The sequence below is a fragment of the Drosophila ananassae genome, chromosome XL (genome assembly GCF_017639315.1).
Source record: "Drosophila ananassae strain 14024-0371.13 chromosome XL, ASM1763931v2, whole genome shotgun sequence".
NCBI classification, from domain to species: Eukaryota; Metazoa; Arthropoda; class Insecta; order Diptera; family Drosophilidae; genus Drosophila; species Drosophila ananassae.
The window spans coordinates 13,189,050-13,203,330 of NC_057931.1; the positions used below are offsets into that span (position 1 = coordinate 13,189,050).

At 47.9% G+C, this 14,281-nt stretch overlaps 2 protein-coding genes across 2 annotated transcripts; both read right to left on the reverse strand.

Moving 5' to 3' along the window:
- Positions 1-2,820: 2,820 nt before the first annotated feature.
- Positions 2,821-5,857, reverse strand: LOC6502982 (cytokine receptor). The gene is made up of 2 exons (XM_001963439.4): positions 4,665-5,857; positions 2,821-4,584 (listed from the first exon to the last, which is right to left on the reverse strand). Exons 1-2 carry the CDS (start codon positions 5,723-5,725, stop codon positions 3,060-3,062), a joined length of 2,586 nt encoding a protein of 861 aa, XP_001963475.4. The 5' UTR covers positions 5,726-5,857; the 3' UTR covers positions 2,821-3,059.
- A 117-nt stretch (positions 5,858-5,974) lies between these two features.
- On the reverse strand, positions 5,975-13,446 carry LOC6502981 (cytokine receptor). Its single transcript, XM_032452998.2, has 3 exons — positions 11,784-13,446; positions 8,756-9,834; positions 5,975-8,358 (listed from the first exon to the last, which is right to left on the reverse strand). The coding sequence occupies exons 1-3, from the start codon at positions 12,926-12,928 to the stop codon at positions 6,587-6,589; spliced, it is 3,996 nt and encodes a 1,331-aa protein (XP_032308889.1). The 5' UTR covers positions 12,929-13,446; the 3' UTR covers positions 5,975-6,586.
- Positions 13,447-14,281: the final 835 nt, after the last annotated feature.

A 14,281-nucleotide genomic window follows, 5' to 3' on the forward strand; every position in this document is an offset into this window, starting at 1 on the left:
ATTAAAAAAACCCGTATAAAATAAATAAAATAATAGTTTTAATTGCAAATGATTCTTTATACCGGAAACTACATGGTTTTAATGTGACATTAGATGTTTTTCCTTCAAATTACCCGCCACATTTCGCATTTTTTTCGCAATTTTCAAGCCAAAGCCAAAAAAGACTTATGTATGTATATATACTTATACGTTTGCAATGCATTTATTTCTACAAATCTTTTAAAAAAAATTAAATAATTTTTTTCATATTTTATTCCACGTTATACCTTATTGAATGTACCGATTGCTACCCTGGAAATGTCCATATTTGATTTTTTTCCGACGTGGATCTAGAAATAGTTCTAAATAACCATGAATTTTTGAAAAAATGTGATTAAAAACTCCAATTTAGTTGACGAACATATTGCTTACTTAACTGCATATAATGAATTAATGAAAATGCTCTATTTTGCAAGGTTATCCTTAAATACAAAATTAAAACACAGTATCCTCTACTGATTTCTGTAAGAAACAAAAAATCTTCCATAGGAAAAATTTTGGGAATAAGTCATAGGAGCATAAAAATAAACGTTAAGTTTGAGATTTCAACTTTGAATGAGTATTCAAAAGATATGATAACTGCTATATGCCATTTTTTAATTTTAATTGATATATACATATGTATACCTTTTAAAAATTATATCTACTAATACTTACTACTATCCTTCTAGGTTCCATCACCCACAGAAATTGATCAATTTCCACTTTTAGCCTGTGAATTGATTATTTGCTTATTTTTAATCGAAAAACTCCTTTCCTACCTTATATTATATAAGGCAACTTACATACATATATACTACCTGCAAAGAAAAGAAGGATGTGTGCAAAGTTTCAACTCGATAGCTGTTTGCGTAGAAACCGACAGACAGACGGACAGACAGACAGACGGACAGACGGACATACTTATATCGACTCAGGAGGTGATCCTGATCAAGAATATATATACTTTATAGGGTCGAAGATGTCTCCTTCACTGCGTTGCACCCTTTTGACCAAAATTATAATACCCTCTGCAAGGGTATAAAAATAAATATTTCCAATATAACAATGAATCATTAATGATTTTTAATATAAAAATGTCAAACCCTAAGACATTCAGTTCGTCACCTCCTGGAATGCCGTCCACAGTGATATTACGAAATTCCCCTGATAGGAATAAATTTCCCTGAAACTGCGATCTTTCAAAAATTTAAAGAGATGTCACGGAAGTCAGCAATATAATATAATATTCCAATTCTTATTAAAATTAGGAGGGAATAACCGACTTCAATTCAAATAATTATAAGAATTTCAAGGAAATTCTAGGGAATTTTTCTAAGGAAGTTCTCTGCTATCCAGAAATTGCAGAATAGACGGAAGCTAAAAGATATATTCCCACTGATTCATCTAAAAGCGTAAAATAATTATACATACAATTATTGATTAAAATTATTGATTAATGGAACAAAAAAAGACGTAATAGGCATCTAACAAAGTCAAAATCTACAAAGTATTCTTTGATTTTGTAGTATTTTCATAATGTTTTCAAGTTGTTTTAAAAAGGTGAAATTAATTAATATTTATGCAATAAATTGTACACAATATTTTTTTATTTAGTTTTCGAAATATCATACATTCTCATATGTACAATATCTAAACTTAAAATAACAAAATTCTTTGAAATATGTAGTATATACATATATATGTAACTTTAGAAAGATTAAATTGTATTTGTTGTGCTGTGAGCAATCATTTTTATTTTACTCACATGTTTACATATATTATACTTTTTTAATCTGTTTGAAAAAAAAGGTTTTATAATACAAGCCTATAAATACATTGCTGGATTACAAAATGTCATAGCGATAATGTATACCATGGATTACAAAATTTTAGTATACATACATAAGCGGTTAGTGTTTTTCTTTTGTACTCAAGAATCTCAAGAATCAATCATGTAAACATAAACTTTAGGGAAAAACTTATAAAATAGACCCTCTCATTAGAAATCAAGTCTTGAACATCCAACTGCCTGGCTTCCTTACTCAGTACCGCGTCATATCCTAGCTTATAGCTCCTCTACCAGGACTCCCATCCTGCAGAAGGTCCTTCAAGTTAAACACATCAGTCAGGCTTCCAATTCTAGCACGAACAGAAAGAATATATAGAATTTTTTGGAAAAAATATATTTTTGAAACACTTATTGGTGAATATCTTATCCATTTTTTATTCGATTTGAACGGAGTGCCGTTCATTAATTAGGAGTTAAAGTCCCTCCGATCATCATTGAAATAAAAGAAAGAAAAATTTTATCTATTTTTTTTTAGAAATTTTGAAAAGATGACCTTCTGAAAATATTCACCAAAAAGTGGGTCAAATTTGTATTAGCCAGATTTTGATTGGGAATGAAAGTGCTTAAAGTTCGGAGATCGGGAAGGTATAAAATTTGACGATCGATCAAGTATTGGAAGAGTTATACACTATATTTTTTCAAAAAGTTATATGATATTTAAACATTTTTTTTTTGTGGGGCCAAAATCTAAACTATTCAAGCACTTTTCAGCGCATCAACTATTTTGCAAACATTTCGAGAAAAAGGAGTACCATTATATTATATTTCATTATAAAACCGATTTTTAAAATATTTACGAAATGGAGATGATTGTTTGAGAATAATGGTTCTAAAATTTCCAAGATCAGGACGATTAATTCTGAAAAAAGCTGATAAGAATTAATCATCGGCCAAGTATAAGTCATGTTCAAACAAACACTCATATTTGAAAAAAAAAAAAACAAGAAGGATTCAAAATGATCAAATGTTGTTTTGTTTTTTTTTTTTTTTTATTATTTCTTATTAGTGAAAAGAATAATTTAAAATACTTGTATTATTGGCTAAGAAATATGGCATAGAAGTTAAATATAAATTAAAAAAAAAAAAAGAATCTATTCCCCGAGGACTAATGATAGTCCGGTCCTTTGAGAAGGAATTTCGCAAATAATATTTACAGGAATAATAAGGGGGAATATCCTTTGAAAGACGATCAGCGTTTCGGCGAATAGGGGCAATATCCGTCGGATACAGTTTTCATTGGAAGGTAGTCTTTGTCCCGTGGAGGTGGCGATTGCGATGTCCGTTCCAGTGCCGGTGGTGGTGCTTGAACATAGCCTGTGTTGGGCTCCGGCAAGGAATTCGTAATAGTCCCCCGACTCCCTTGTAGCATCCTTTCCGGCGAGGCAAAAGATGATGAACACACGGATGGTGGGAGGACGTAGCCGTTATTGGACTCCGGCAAGGAGTTCCACAATGAGGATTGCGGTGGTCGTGCCAGTGCCGGTGGTGCTGGAACATAGCCAGTGTTGGGCTCCGACAAGGAATTCGAAATAGTCCCTGGGTTCCCTGGTAGTAGCCTGTCCGGCGAGGCAAAAGATGATGAACACACGGATGGTGGGAGGACGTAGCCGCTATTCGACTCCGGCAGGGAGCTCCACAATGAGGACTGCGGTGGTCGTGCCAGTGGCAGTGCCGGCGATAGTGGTGGGGGAAGAACATAGCCGTTGCTGGGTTCCGGCAAGGAGTTCCTTAATGAGGTGTCCTGGGGTTGAGAGGGTATATTGGCCGACAGCACTGGTGGCGGAAGGACATAACCGTTCGTGGTTTCTGGCAAGGAATCCCGTGTTGCTGAGTCCTGGGAGTCGCAATTTTCACTTGTTGCCACCACGGATGGTGGGATAATGCAACCACTATCCGACTCTGACAAGAAGTTCCAAAGGTTACCGCCCTGCGTCACATAATTGTCATTATATTCCATCACGGCTGGTCCTAATATCGACATCTGCAGCTTAAAGTCGTCCTCCTGGGGCTTTGGAAAGGAGCTCGATAGCAGCTTCTCCGACGGAACTCCCAACTTTCGCCTTGGAGCCAGATCTTCCATTGGGATCGGCTTTTCCGGATGGGAGGACGGTTCCAGATTGCCCTTCTTCAGCTCCTCGTAGATATGTTGCCAGTAGGCTGGCAGTTCCACCTCGATGTTCCTCTGATTCCTGATCCACCGATACGTGGCCATGACGGGGAGTATGGAGATGAGGAAGACCACCAGGACCACCATGGCCACGATGGTGGAACCCGAATGACGGATGCTGTCTGGTGGGTGGCCCAGCCAGACCATGCCTCCGGTGGAGTTGTCACTGTATGTGGCCGACACGGCCACCTTGTTCAGTTCCCTCGACTGGAACTGGTGGCTACTCCCGTCGGCAACCCATTCCCATTCAATCGGATGGGTGTCGTTGCAGATCTCGTATTCGTCCAGGGCCGGGAAACACCAGTACACGATGTGGCCGCTCAGATTAGTGCTATCCTCCGGCTCATCCCAGACCAAGGTGGTGTTCTCCCAGCGGAGGTTCCGCGGCTGGTGCTTCTCGGCGTCGGACAGCTCCGGCACTGCCAGCCAACTGGCATGCTCGGAAGATCCGTTCTCGTTGTGGCTAGCTACTTGGATCCTGGCTCTGGTGGACGGATCCCAATGCTCGTAGATGGCGGAGACGTTGCTCACCAATTTGGTGGCGTTCCTGTAAGGGAATCGGATGTAAAAAGGGTTCTAGGGTTTCAGAACCAGGACCCTGGAGTGGGAGCATCTAGGAGCACTCACCCTTGTTCCGAAGTCACCAAATATGTCATATTGGGGCCATTGAACTCCGTTTCGTTGAGCCGCAGCCAGAAGACCCGGAGACTCCGTGCTCGGGGCGAGTACGCGAAGCCGTTGGGAAGGATCTGGGGCGGCCGGGCCGGAGGTATGCCCAGGGTGGTGAAGTTGATCGGCGGATGAGGCGTGGACCAGGGGCCGTTCGGCTTGATGCGCCGCCGGAGGGTCAAGTCGTAGCTCTGGTGGCCCCACCTGGGAGTCGGGAAGCAGAACTGCTCGTAGATCCGATCGGCCTGGAACTGTCCGTCCAGCGTGTAGCTCTCGTGATATGGCTGGGAGTTGGACAGCCGTAGGTCCACCTGCCATTCAATGATTTTGTCAGAGGGCGTGGTCGAGTCCCTCCAGAAGACGCACGTCTGGCTGGCTTGCGGGTCTACCTTGGTAAGGGTACTCCACTGGAGCACTTCTATGGCGGCACTCTTACGGGTGAAGTTCTGCGCGTACAGCATTCGGTCCTCTGCGTCGTACGTCTCCAGGGAGAGGGAGTACTCTGTGAAGTACGGTTTCACAACCCCGTTGCAGTGCATCCTCGGGCTGGTGTCGTTCTCTCGCTGGCACGGCACTGAAGCCGTTGCGTTGGACCTCAACCGGTAGCGGGTGTCGTGCCAGACGTTCTCCTCATCCGGCCGCTCGAAGGCACAGCTCAGCTCCGTTTTGACTAAACGGCACTCCACCTTCTCCGTGTCCACCTCGATCCGCACCACCACATTTTCGGTGGCCATCAGAAGCTCTGAAGACCTGACACATTTGATTTCGTTCCAGCCGGCCGTGGCGTTTATTACTCTTCCACTGACATGGCCACCGCCACCCGATCCCAGTTGTGTCTCACCGTTCCACAGGGTCACATTCAGTTCCCCGTTGCAGTCGCAGGACACGCTGTAGTCATTGCCGGCGACCCATGGCTCCCTCCCAGTATCCATTTGGCACGCAATGGTGCCATTGGCAACGTCGATCATCGTTATCCTCAGCAGGAGGAGGAGGATCAGCTTAATCAGCTGGCAAGGCATCAGCAGAGTGGCTTCGATTAGCTTATGGGATGACTTGAGAGGGTCTCAGGATATCGGATATGGTTAAGTGTAACAGCTTTAGCTTTTAATTCTGCCACCGGAGAGACCGACCCGATTTGTATGAGACCCGAGCCGGCGGAGATGGAACTGTTCTCGGAGAACTCCCCCGAAAATATCAGAGCGTTGCTGCATTCAAAGCCCAGCTTATCGCGTCCGAAAGCTCCCAACGAAAACACAGACACACTCGCATTTAAAATTATACATACAACGTCTGTGTATGATCTACATAGGATATCATTATTATTAAAATTACTTTAATCCATAATATAATAAGCTCGACCTTTTCATTTTGTTGTTTCCTTGACACGCGGATAGTTCAGTTGTTAAGTGTACAAATAAGAATATATAAAAAAATACTACAGCTTTACAAATACTTTCTTTTTTTCTGGTGTGCCTTGTGCCTCATGGGTCATGGGCTTAAGGGTCACGGGTCACGGGTATCGTGCGGGTGCCTGGGCGCCTGGGCGCCTCCAACGCACGCCTCGCGAAATACAAAATAAATTATGGACGAACAGTGTTTGTGCATTCGCCCGATGTGATTCGCAACTAATTACTAAACAACAGCTGCCCGACATGTGCCCGCCTTGGATACGGGTTCGGATACGGATTCAGATACAGATACAGATACAGTTAAGAATGTGGATGCGGATGCGGATGATCCGATGGCGCGGCTTAGAGTAAGTGTTCAGATGCAGATGCAGATGTGTGGATGAGAGGATGCGGTGTGGATGGACGCGACGTAGGTGGCCAGGACATCAGGATGTCGCACGTGCTGCGATGAGGGGGGGATGCTCTGTGAACTTAGAGGACGTGCCTGTTGTGCGCCAGGGCGTTCAGGTCCTGGGGCGTCACATAGCCGTTGATCTGCGGCTGGAGGCGAGAGTGTTGCGGCATGGAGCCCGGATTGCCCGGATTACCCACTGCCGCTTCGCCGATGCCGGCGGGATGCGACGGCGAGCCCATCGCGTGGGGCAACGGCGGCTTCATCAGCCCCGTCAGCTGCAGCTGCTCCATGGTGGTGTAGCCGATGTCAGCGGCCAGCTTGGGCGGCCCGGCAGGCGTCGCAGGCGGCAGTTGGCGGATTGGCGCCATCGGTGGCAGGGAGCCTGCAACTGTTGCCGGTCCAGTGCCGGCTCCTCCGGCTGCCGAAGCTGTGGCGAGCGGCTTCAGTTTATGCAGATCCGAGGCCTGCACGTAGTTGTCCGTTAGCAGGTGGGCCGGTGGAAAGAATGTGGACGCAGCAGTGGCAGTAGCTGCGGCGGTGGACAGTGCCGGGGCAGGCGCCAGATTCAGGGCTGTGCCGGAGACTGGAGCCGGAGCTGGGACTGAGCCAGGGCCAGGGCCAGGGCCAGAGGCGGGGGCAAGGGCTGCGGACGGCATCGGGGCCAGAGCTGGGCTGGGCCGTGATTGCACGATGGGCACAGGTACGTAGCCGCTGATGGGGACACGGGGCGGAGCCATGGGCATGGGCATCGGCATCGGGTTGGCGGGAAAGTGTCCGTTGCCCGCCCAGTTCTTCATCTGCGTGGGCTTTATATATCCGTTGCCACCGCCGCCCTGCTCCCGGCCCTGCTTCTCCGTGTCCTCCTCGCCCTGCTGCTGTTGCAGTTCGCGCGCCCGCTCCTGCTCCCTCTCTCGCTCTCGTTCGCGCTCCTGCTCCCTTTCCCGCTCCTGCATGAGGAGACCATGGCGCATTGCAACGTAGCTCGCCGGCGGAGCTGTGCCGCTTATCGGTCCCGATTCCGGATGGTCGACGTAGATTTCGCGATCTGCGCAGCCACCGCCGCCCGAAGAGGAGCCTGTGCGTCGGAGCAGCTTCGAGCTTTCGCTGCCGCAGCTGCCAAAGTCGTGGGGCAGATCCTGGGACGTGTACTGCGGCGAGTCACCCACCATGGTGCAGACGATGCCCCCGCTGGATAGGTCCGGGGTCATGCCCTGGCCCAGTCCGCCCATCTCGTTCTTCTTCAGCGTCTCCATTATGCCCGGTGGCAGCACCAAGCCGATATCCGACATCTTGCGGTACTTCTTGTACACCAGATAGAAGATGACGCCCAGCACCAGGATGGCCACGCACACCTCGATGGTCTGGTACATGGCCTTCAGGCTGTGGGTGTCGGGGGTGCAAATGAAGCCGTAGGTGCCCCACTCCGACCTGTGCAGTTGGTAGGCACTCGCATTTGCGCCGTACTCCCTGAACCGGTCCTGCTCCTCCTCGCCCAGCGCGTCCGTTCGCGGGTCGCAGCTCTGGGAGCTCTGTAGCGACAGTCCAGTCATCAGGGTCGTGGCTTCCAGTCCCGCCTCCAGTTGCTGCTGCAGCTGGGGCGGCAGCTGCTCGACATTGATGGCGCGCACCGCCAGCTGGAAGGGATTGTGGCTGGTGCAGCGCGGCGTGGGCATCACATAGGACCGGTTCTTGCCCGACAGGATGAGGCTCGTCAGGCAGCTCTCGTTGTTGTCCCGCACCGAGATCTCGTAGTAGTCGATGCGGCCGGCAGGTATCCTGGGCCGACTCCAGTCCAGGCGCGATGTCTGATCCTTGTTGTTGGTCACAAATAACGATGGCGGCGATGGAACTGGAAATAAGATTGGGATTTTTATTTCTAAGAAATAAGAAATATATAAGCTATAATCTATTTAATAGACGCATGAGTGACATCAAATCACTTCTAAGAATCCCATCAGAAACATAAATCATAATCTCATCGGAAGTCGGAGGTCAGAACTCTGACCACAGACTTCATAGATCATCTATTGAATGCGGATCGGATGCGTGGAAGCTGAGCTTTGGAAGCTTTTTCTCGGAGAACGCCACTTAAGGCGGGCTGCTGCTCGAAGCGGCTTCAGTGTCTCTCTGGAAAGAGTGTCTCGGGAGAGCAGCCCGAGTCTCTCGGAGAATGTTCTAAGATTGCTTCTTATCACGGTTTGTTTACATTATGGATGGCATGTGGGCTGGAAAAGCCCCCGACTCACCTCCTATGGCCGTGACGAACTCCACAAGATTACTGGGCTCTGAGGGATACAGGGTCTTGGCCCGCACGGTCACCTCGTACCGGGTGAAGGCCGTCAGGTTGGCCAGCGTGAAGGCGATGAACTTCTCCTTCTCGACCAGCTCGCCGGCCGAAGCCGCCACCCGGAAGTCTTCGACGATGCTGTAGTCCGACTCGAGGGAGCGGAAGGTGCCCTCGTAGGTACGCACCACGCCGTTGGCCCGAAGCGGCGGCTTCCACGCCAGTCGCACACTGGAGCTGTCGACGCGCAGAACATGCAGCTCCCGCGGCTGGCTGGGAGCAGCCTCTCCGGTTCTGTTCACCAGCTCGTCGCTGTACTTGCTGGCCCGCGACTCCGAGAACATGAGCATCTTCACGCTGTAGTCGGTGTAGGGAACAAGGTCGCGGATCACGTGCTGGCGGGCGTCGCGGTCGTGGATCACCTCGGTGGTGCAGTTGTCCGGCCGGCCAGTGGAGCGCTGGCAGTAGGTGAGGTTGTAGCCCGCCAGGATCACCGGGCAGACGCGCTCGGTGCTCCACTTGACGGTCAGGGACGAATTGCTGGCCGCATCGATCGAGGGCTCCATTTTGACGAGGTCGTCCTTCTTGTCGCTGCTGCAGATCAGCCAGCGGAGGCCCGTGTTGTGCGTCCGGTAGTTGGCCGAGACGGCCATGTGGAGCGTGGGCAGCTGGTTCTTGGCCGTGGTGAAGAGCTGCTGGCCGTAGGCGACCTCCGCGAACCGTATGGATCCCTCACACTCGGACAGCAGGCCCGGCTTCGGGACGCACCAGAAGACGGTGTAGTTGGTGAGGTCGTAGAGGTCCTCTGGCGGCTCCCAGCTCAGCGTGTAGCTGTTGTTGCTCGAGTGGTACACGCTCCGGATATTCTTGGGCACACGGACGCGGAAATCCTCGGCGCTAATTGGTCCTATCGACATCCGGGTGGCGTTCACCGAGACGCCCATGCTGTTGCTGCTGCGGATGAGGATCTCGTAGTGGGCGTTCTGTTTCCATCCTTCGATCAGGGCCGAGTTCGAGAACACCTGGATGAGGTTGGGGTCCCTGAAAGGATCAAGTTTTCATTATAATTATACTAATCTTTTCAAATCCTAGAACATTTGATCAGCTAAAGTGAATCCCTAGGTAATCCCTAAGAAGATTTCCCAGAGGAATCCCTTGTGACAAAGTTTTTGAAGAAACAAATATTTATTTTAAATTAAGAAAATGAATTTTAATCTCCAAAAAAGCGATTTCAATATGTTTAGTTCCCTTTTCCACTCATAATATCCAGGTTTAAAGAAAATTGTAGGATCCCTAGTGATTATACCCCTCTGCACCGACGAGTCCCCCATGATTCATGCTTATCTCACCAAATATTACATTAAGATTGTGATTGGAAAACCCCCAAGGGGCCGAAGCTACTTTAGGAGTCGTTTCTGAATCAGAAATGGACTCTGCCATTGGATATACAATCGGATGTGTGTGAATTTTATGAAATAATAACAAATAGAGAGGCTTACGAATAGATTCAGGCTTGCTAATTTTTAGTGTCAAGAAAAACCAGTTGGCAGGCAGTTTAGGGCTTTTATATTGAAAACGTTAATAATTTTAGATAAGAGAGCTATTTGGCGAGAAATATGTATAAGACAGATAGCGAAATCTCCCTGAATTTATGTACATATTTCGAAAAATAGCTTTATTATCTTATTGTGACCAGCCCGGGGTAAGCCCCTAATTGCCCTATAATCTTGATTAAATCGCATATACCCCCAGAGAAGGTCGAAAATAATATGCATCGCAGCTGAAATAAATTCTTTTTTCCAAAAAATCTCATCACAGTTTGTGATATTCCAAGTATTATTGGAACTTATATGTGAGGCATATGACACTAAGGGAGGGAATACATACATTCCGGAGATTGACAGACAGTTCCCGGGAAGCTCCTATTTTATTGAGAAATTCCGAGCTTTGCGTCATTCCACGAAGGCACTTCTGTTCTGATAAGGGGGAGTGCTGTTCACTAATTAACATCCATCAATGATGATGATTACAGTTGGAGGTGATAAAAGATTACCACGAACAGCCTGCCATCGGAATCAATAAGGTCGTCATGGGCGGCATGGGCAGCATGGGAAGCAGGGGCAGCAGGTCACTCCCCATTTCGACCGAATCGGAATTCAAAATTGACAAAATTTCCAATTAAACAAATAAATAAAAAGCAAAAATGAATGAAAACAAGACAAACTCGAAGAACTATTTCCTACGAAATACTCTGTTTTCATTTTTTCTTTTGTTTCTGGCTCTCTCGAATACTTCTATACCCTATACATCCCCCCTGTTTATTTAATTATTATTCTTCCAAGATTTCAATTGAAGAATTCTTCTGGGGAATTGGAGGCAATATTCGATTGAATTTCGAAACGAGTGTCTATTATTTTGCGTGCAGCTGTCTCGGTTTCGATTAAACAGAAGCGGGGATACCGCGAATCCGCTCTGGAAAGGCCATATCTACAGGGTATTGGAGCGATGAGCTGGTTTCCTTTCCTTTCCTTTCCTCCGATTTCTCTTATAGTGCATTCGAGCTAAACTGTCTACTATCCATCCATCCATCCATCCATCCATCCAGCTATCCAGCTATCCATTCCTCCAACCATCTACACATCCATCCACCCATCTTCTCATTAACGAACGTGTTTTGCGCCCCTGCTGCTGTCGGCCGAGCCGGCGCGCATGTGTGAGTGCCAGCCAGCCAGCCAGTCAGCCAGGGAGCGAGCGAGCGAGCCACTTCGGGCGAATTGTTGTTAAAAATAAACATTTTCAGCGGAACCCCAGAACGGGAATGCTTGCTTGCTAGTGATGTCGATGGTTGATGGTTGATGGTGGTGGTGATGGTGCAAATACTACGCCGTAAGACGCTGCTGTGTGCGATACGGATTCGCGAGAAATGGATGAACTTTCGCCCCGACAGGCTTATAGGCTTATGGGCCAGCACCGGTGGGATGGATACTCACATTAGACTCCCATTGACGCGAAACTCGCTTATGACATATCGAAAGTCCGGGCCGTTCAGCTCCTGGGGCTCCAGCGGCTCCCAGAAGAAGCTCAGATTCGTCTCCGAGGAGTAGACGTAGAAGCTGCCGTAGGTGACGCGCGGCGGACGACGCGGACGTGCCGGGGCTGTGGCGAACTCATAGACGAGCGGCTCACTCCACATGGTGTTCTCGAGATTGATGCGCACCTGCAGGTGCAGCGTGTAGTTGTAGCCGGCGAAGGGCAGCTCCGTCAGACAGAGAAAGTCCTTGATCGTGGAGCTGTTGTTGCGCCAATAGTCGCGCTGCAGCGGACTGAAGTTTTGGGGGGCGACGTACACCAGCCAGGCCAGGCCACGGTCGTAGGTGGTGCGCCGGGGCATGTCCCACGACAGGCAGATGGAGCTCTCGGTGACATTGACCTTCGATATGTTCTGGCCGGGGCGGGCCGGCACCGAGCGTTCGTAGTGATTCACCGTGATCTCCTGCTCGACCTGGCCGAGGGCGTTGAACATGTGGAGTCGGAAGTAGTAGAACTCGTTGAAGCGCTTGTACAGCTCGTTGGTGATGTTGCAGGTGACCACCGGGGCGGCGTCGAAGTTGCACTCCACCGGATAGATGTAGTGGGCCTCCTTCTCGGTGGTGAACGTGACATTGTACTTGGTGATTATCCGGTTGTGGGGCTCCGTGAAGTTGCACACCATATACTCGAAGTCGTAGGCGATGCAGCCAAAGTCTTTGATCGGCATGGGCCGTGTGCCCACGTACACTTTCGAGGTGTTGATCACATAATCCCCGCACATGCACGAGTAGTCCTGGTCCTGCTCGGACGCGTTCCGAGCGCTGAACAGGATGGTCGTGTCGTTCAGCTGCCGGATGTCCGGTATGTTGCGGTACTTGATCGACTTGGACTCAAAAAATAGCATCTTCACGGAGCACTGCTCGCTGGAGATGTTCATCTCCCGCAGGTACGTCTGGTTGATGGTGCAGCTGATGTTGAAGTCCGAGCCGATGAGCTGCTCCACCTTGACGGGCTCCAGCCAGCCGGGCTCGGCATTGGCCAGGACGTCGTGGAGCAGGAGCAGCGGCAGAAGCGCGACAACCAGCTCAAGGACCCGCGGTCCCATGGCTACTCCACTGGGTTTCTTAGCTGCCCTCTTAGCCCGCTTCCCAGTGGCACTTTATTTTGATGTGGGCACTCTCTCTCTCTCTCTCTCCCACTCGCACTCGCACTCTTTATTACACGACACACAACACGCACACCTTGCTGCTAGCTGGCTGGCTGGCTGGCTGTTGCTTCTGTGTTAGTGGCAGTTCTCGGAAACCGTTTATACACTGGTTCCTGGAAGCAACTCTAACGCATCGCGCTGCCAAGGTGTGTTCTGGTGGTTCGTCTCACTGCTCCCAGTGGGGCCGTAGATGGCCTTCAGGTGTAATTTCACTTGTTATTTCCTCCTGCAGAATCCTAATCCTGACCTGAGTGGCGAAGACGGCGATCGCTCAACCCTCCCCGCTCGCGTTGGTGTCTTCGGATTTATGTTTCGTTTCGTTTCTGTCTTGCCGTGGATGCGACTTATCGGAACTCGATACACACGACACGACACGGCTGATACACGACAAGCGATATCGGCCTGGCCACACTAAAAACAGATAAAAGTTTTTTGGCCAACTTCTTTTGGCCAATACCCGCAGTATTATGGGACAACCAGAAGGGAAATAGAGTTTTGGTTAGAGGTGGACAACCGGCTATCTGGAATTAATCAATTTTATATATATCAAAGCCATTTACCATGCAGAACCTGCGCAGTAAAAGAAACAAAATCTTAATCCATGCGTCCTCAGATTAATTGGAAAAGTGACCACCCACCGCGGTGATTTTCATTTTTTTGAACGATAGCCCGACAACTTATTTAAACTTAATCATAGCGCCAATTGAAAAATTTGAAAATTATTTGGTATTAGAATTTTTTATTATTTGGTACACTGGAAAGTAAACTTCTTTTCCTTCATAAAAAGTCTGGCAACCTTTTCCGGGGGTTTCATCCAAAACAGAAGCAGCAGCGAGCCAGACAAAACAGAGTACCTTAGAAAGTTGCTTGTTTTTATTCAATTATATTGATACTATTTATTTACTTACTCTCAAGAATACCAAAACAAAATTTTTGGTAAATTTTTTCATTATTTATACTTTAATACACTAAATACTACGTAAGGGTTGAAAGGTAAATTTTATGGCTTATATTTAAACGATTCCTATGTTTGAATAGAAGGTAGAATATTATTATTTAAAAATCAAACAAACTATCCCCTTTTCGATCTTTTACGGTGTTCTGAATTTGTCTTCCTGGTGGAAGGGAGGACCAACTGCAACTGCATTGAAAAGGTGGCTCTGAGAAAACAATAATTAAAATAAAATGTTCTTAATATTTTGAAATATGTACAAATAATACTCATCAACGACCGAAATCATGCATTGCAAC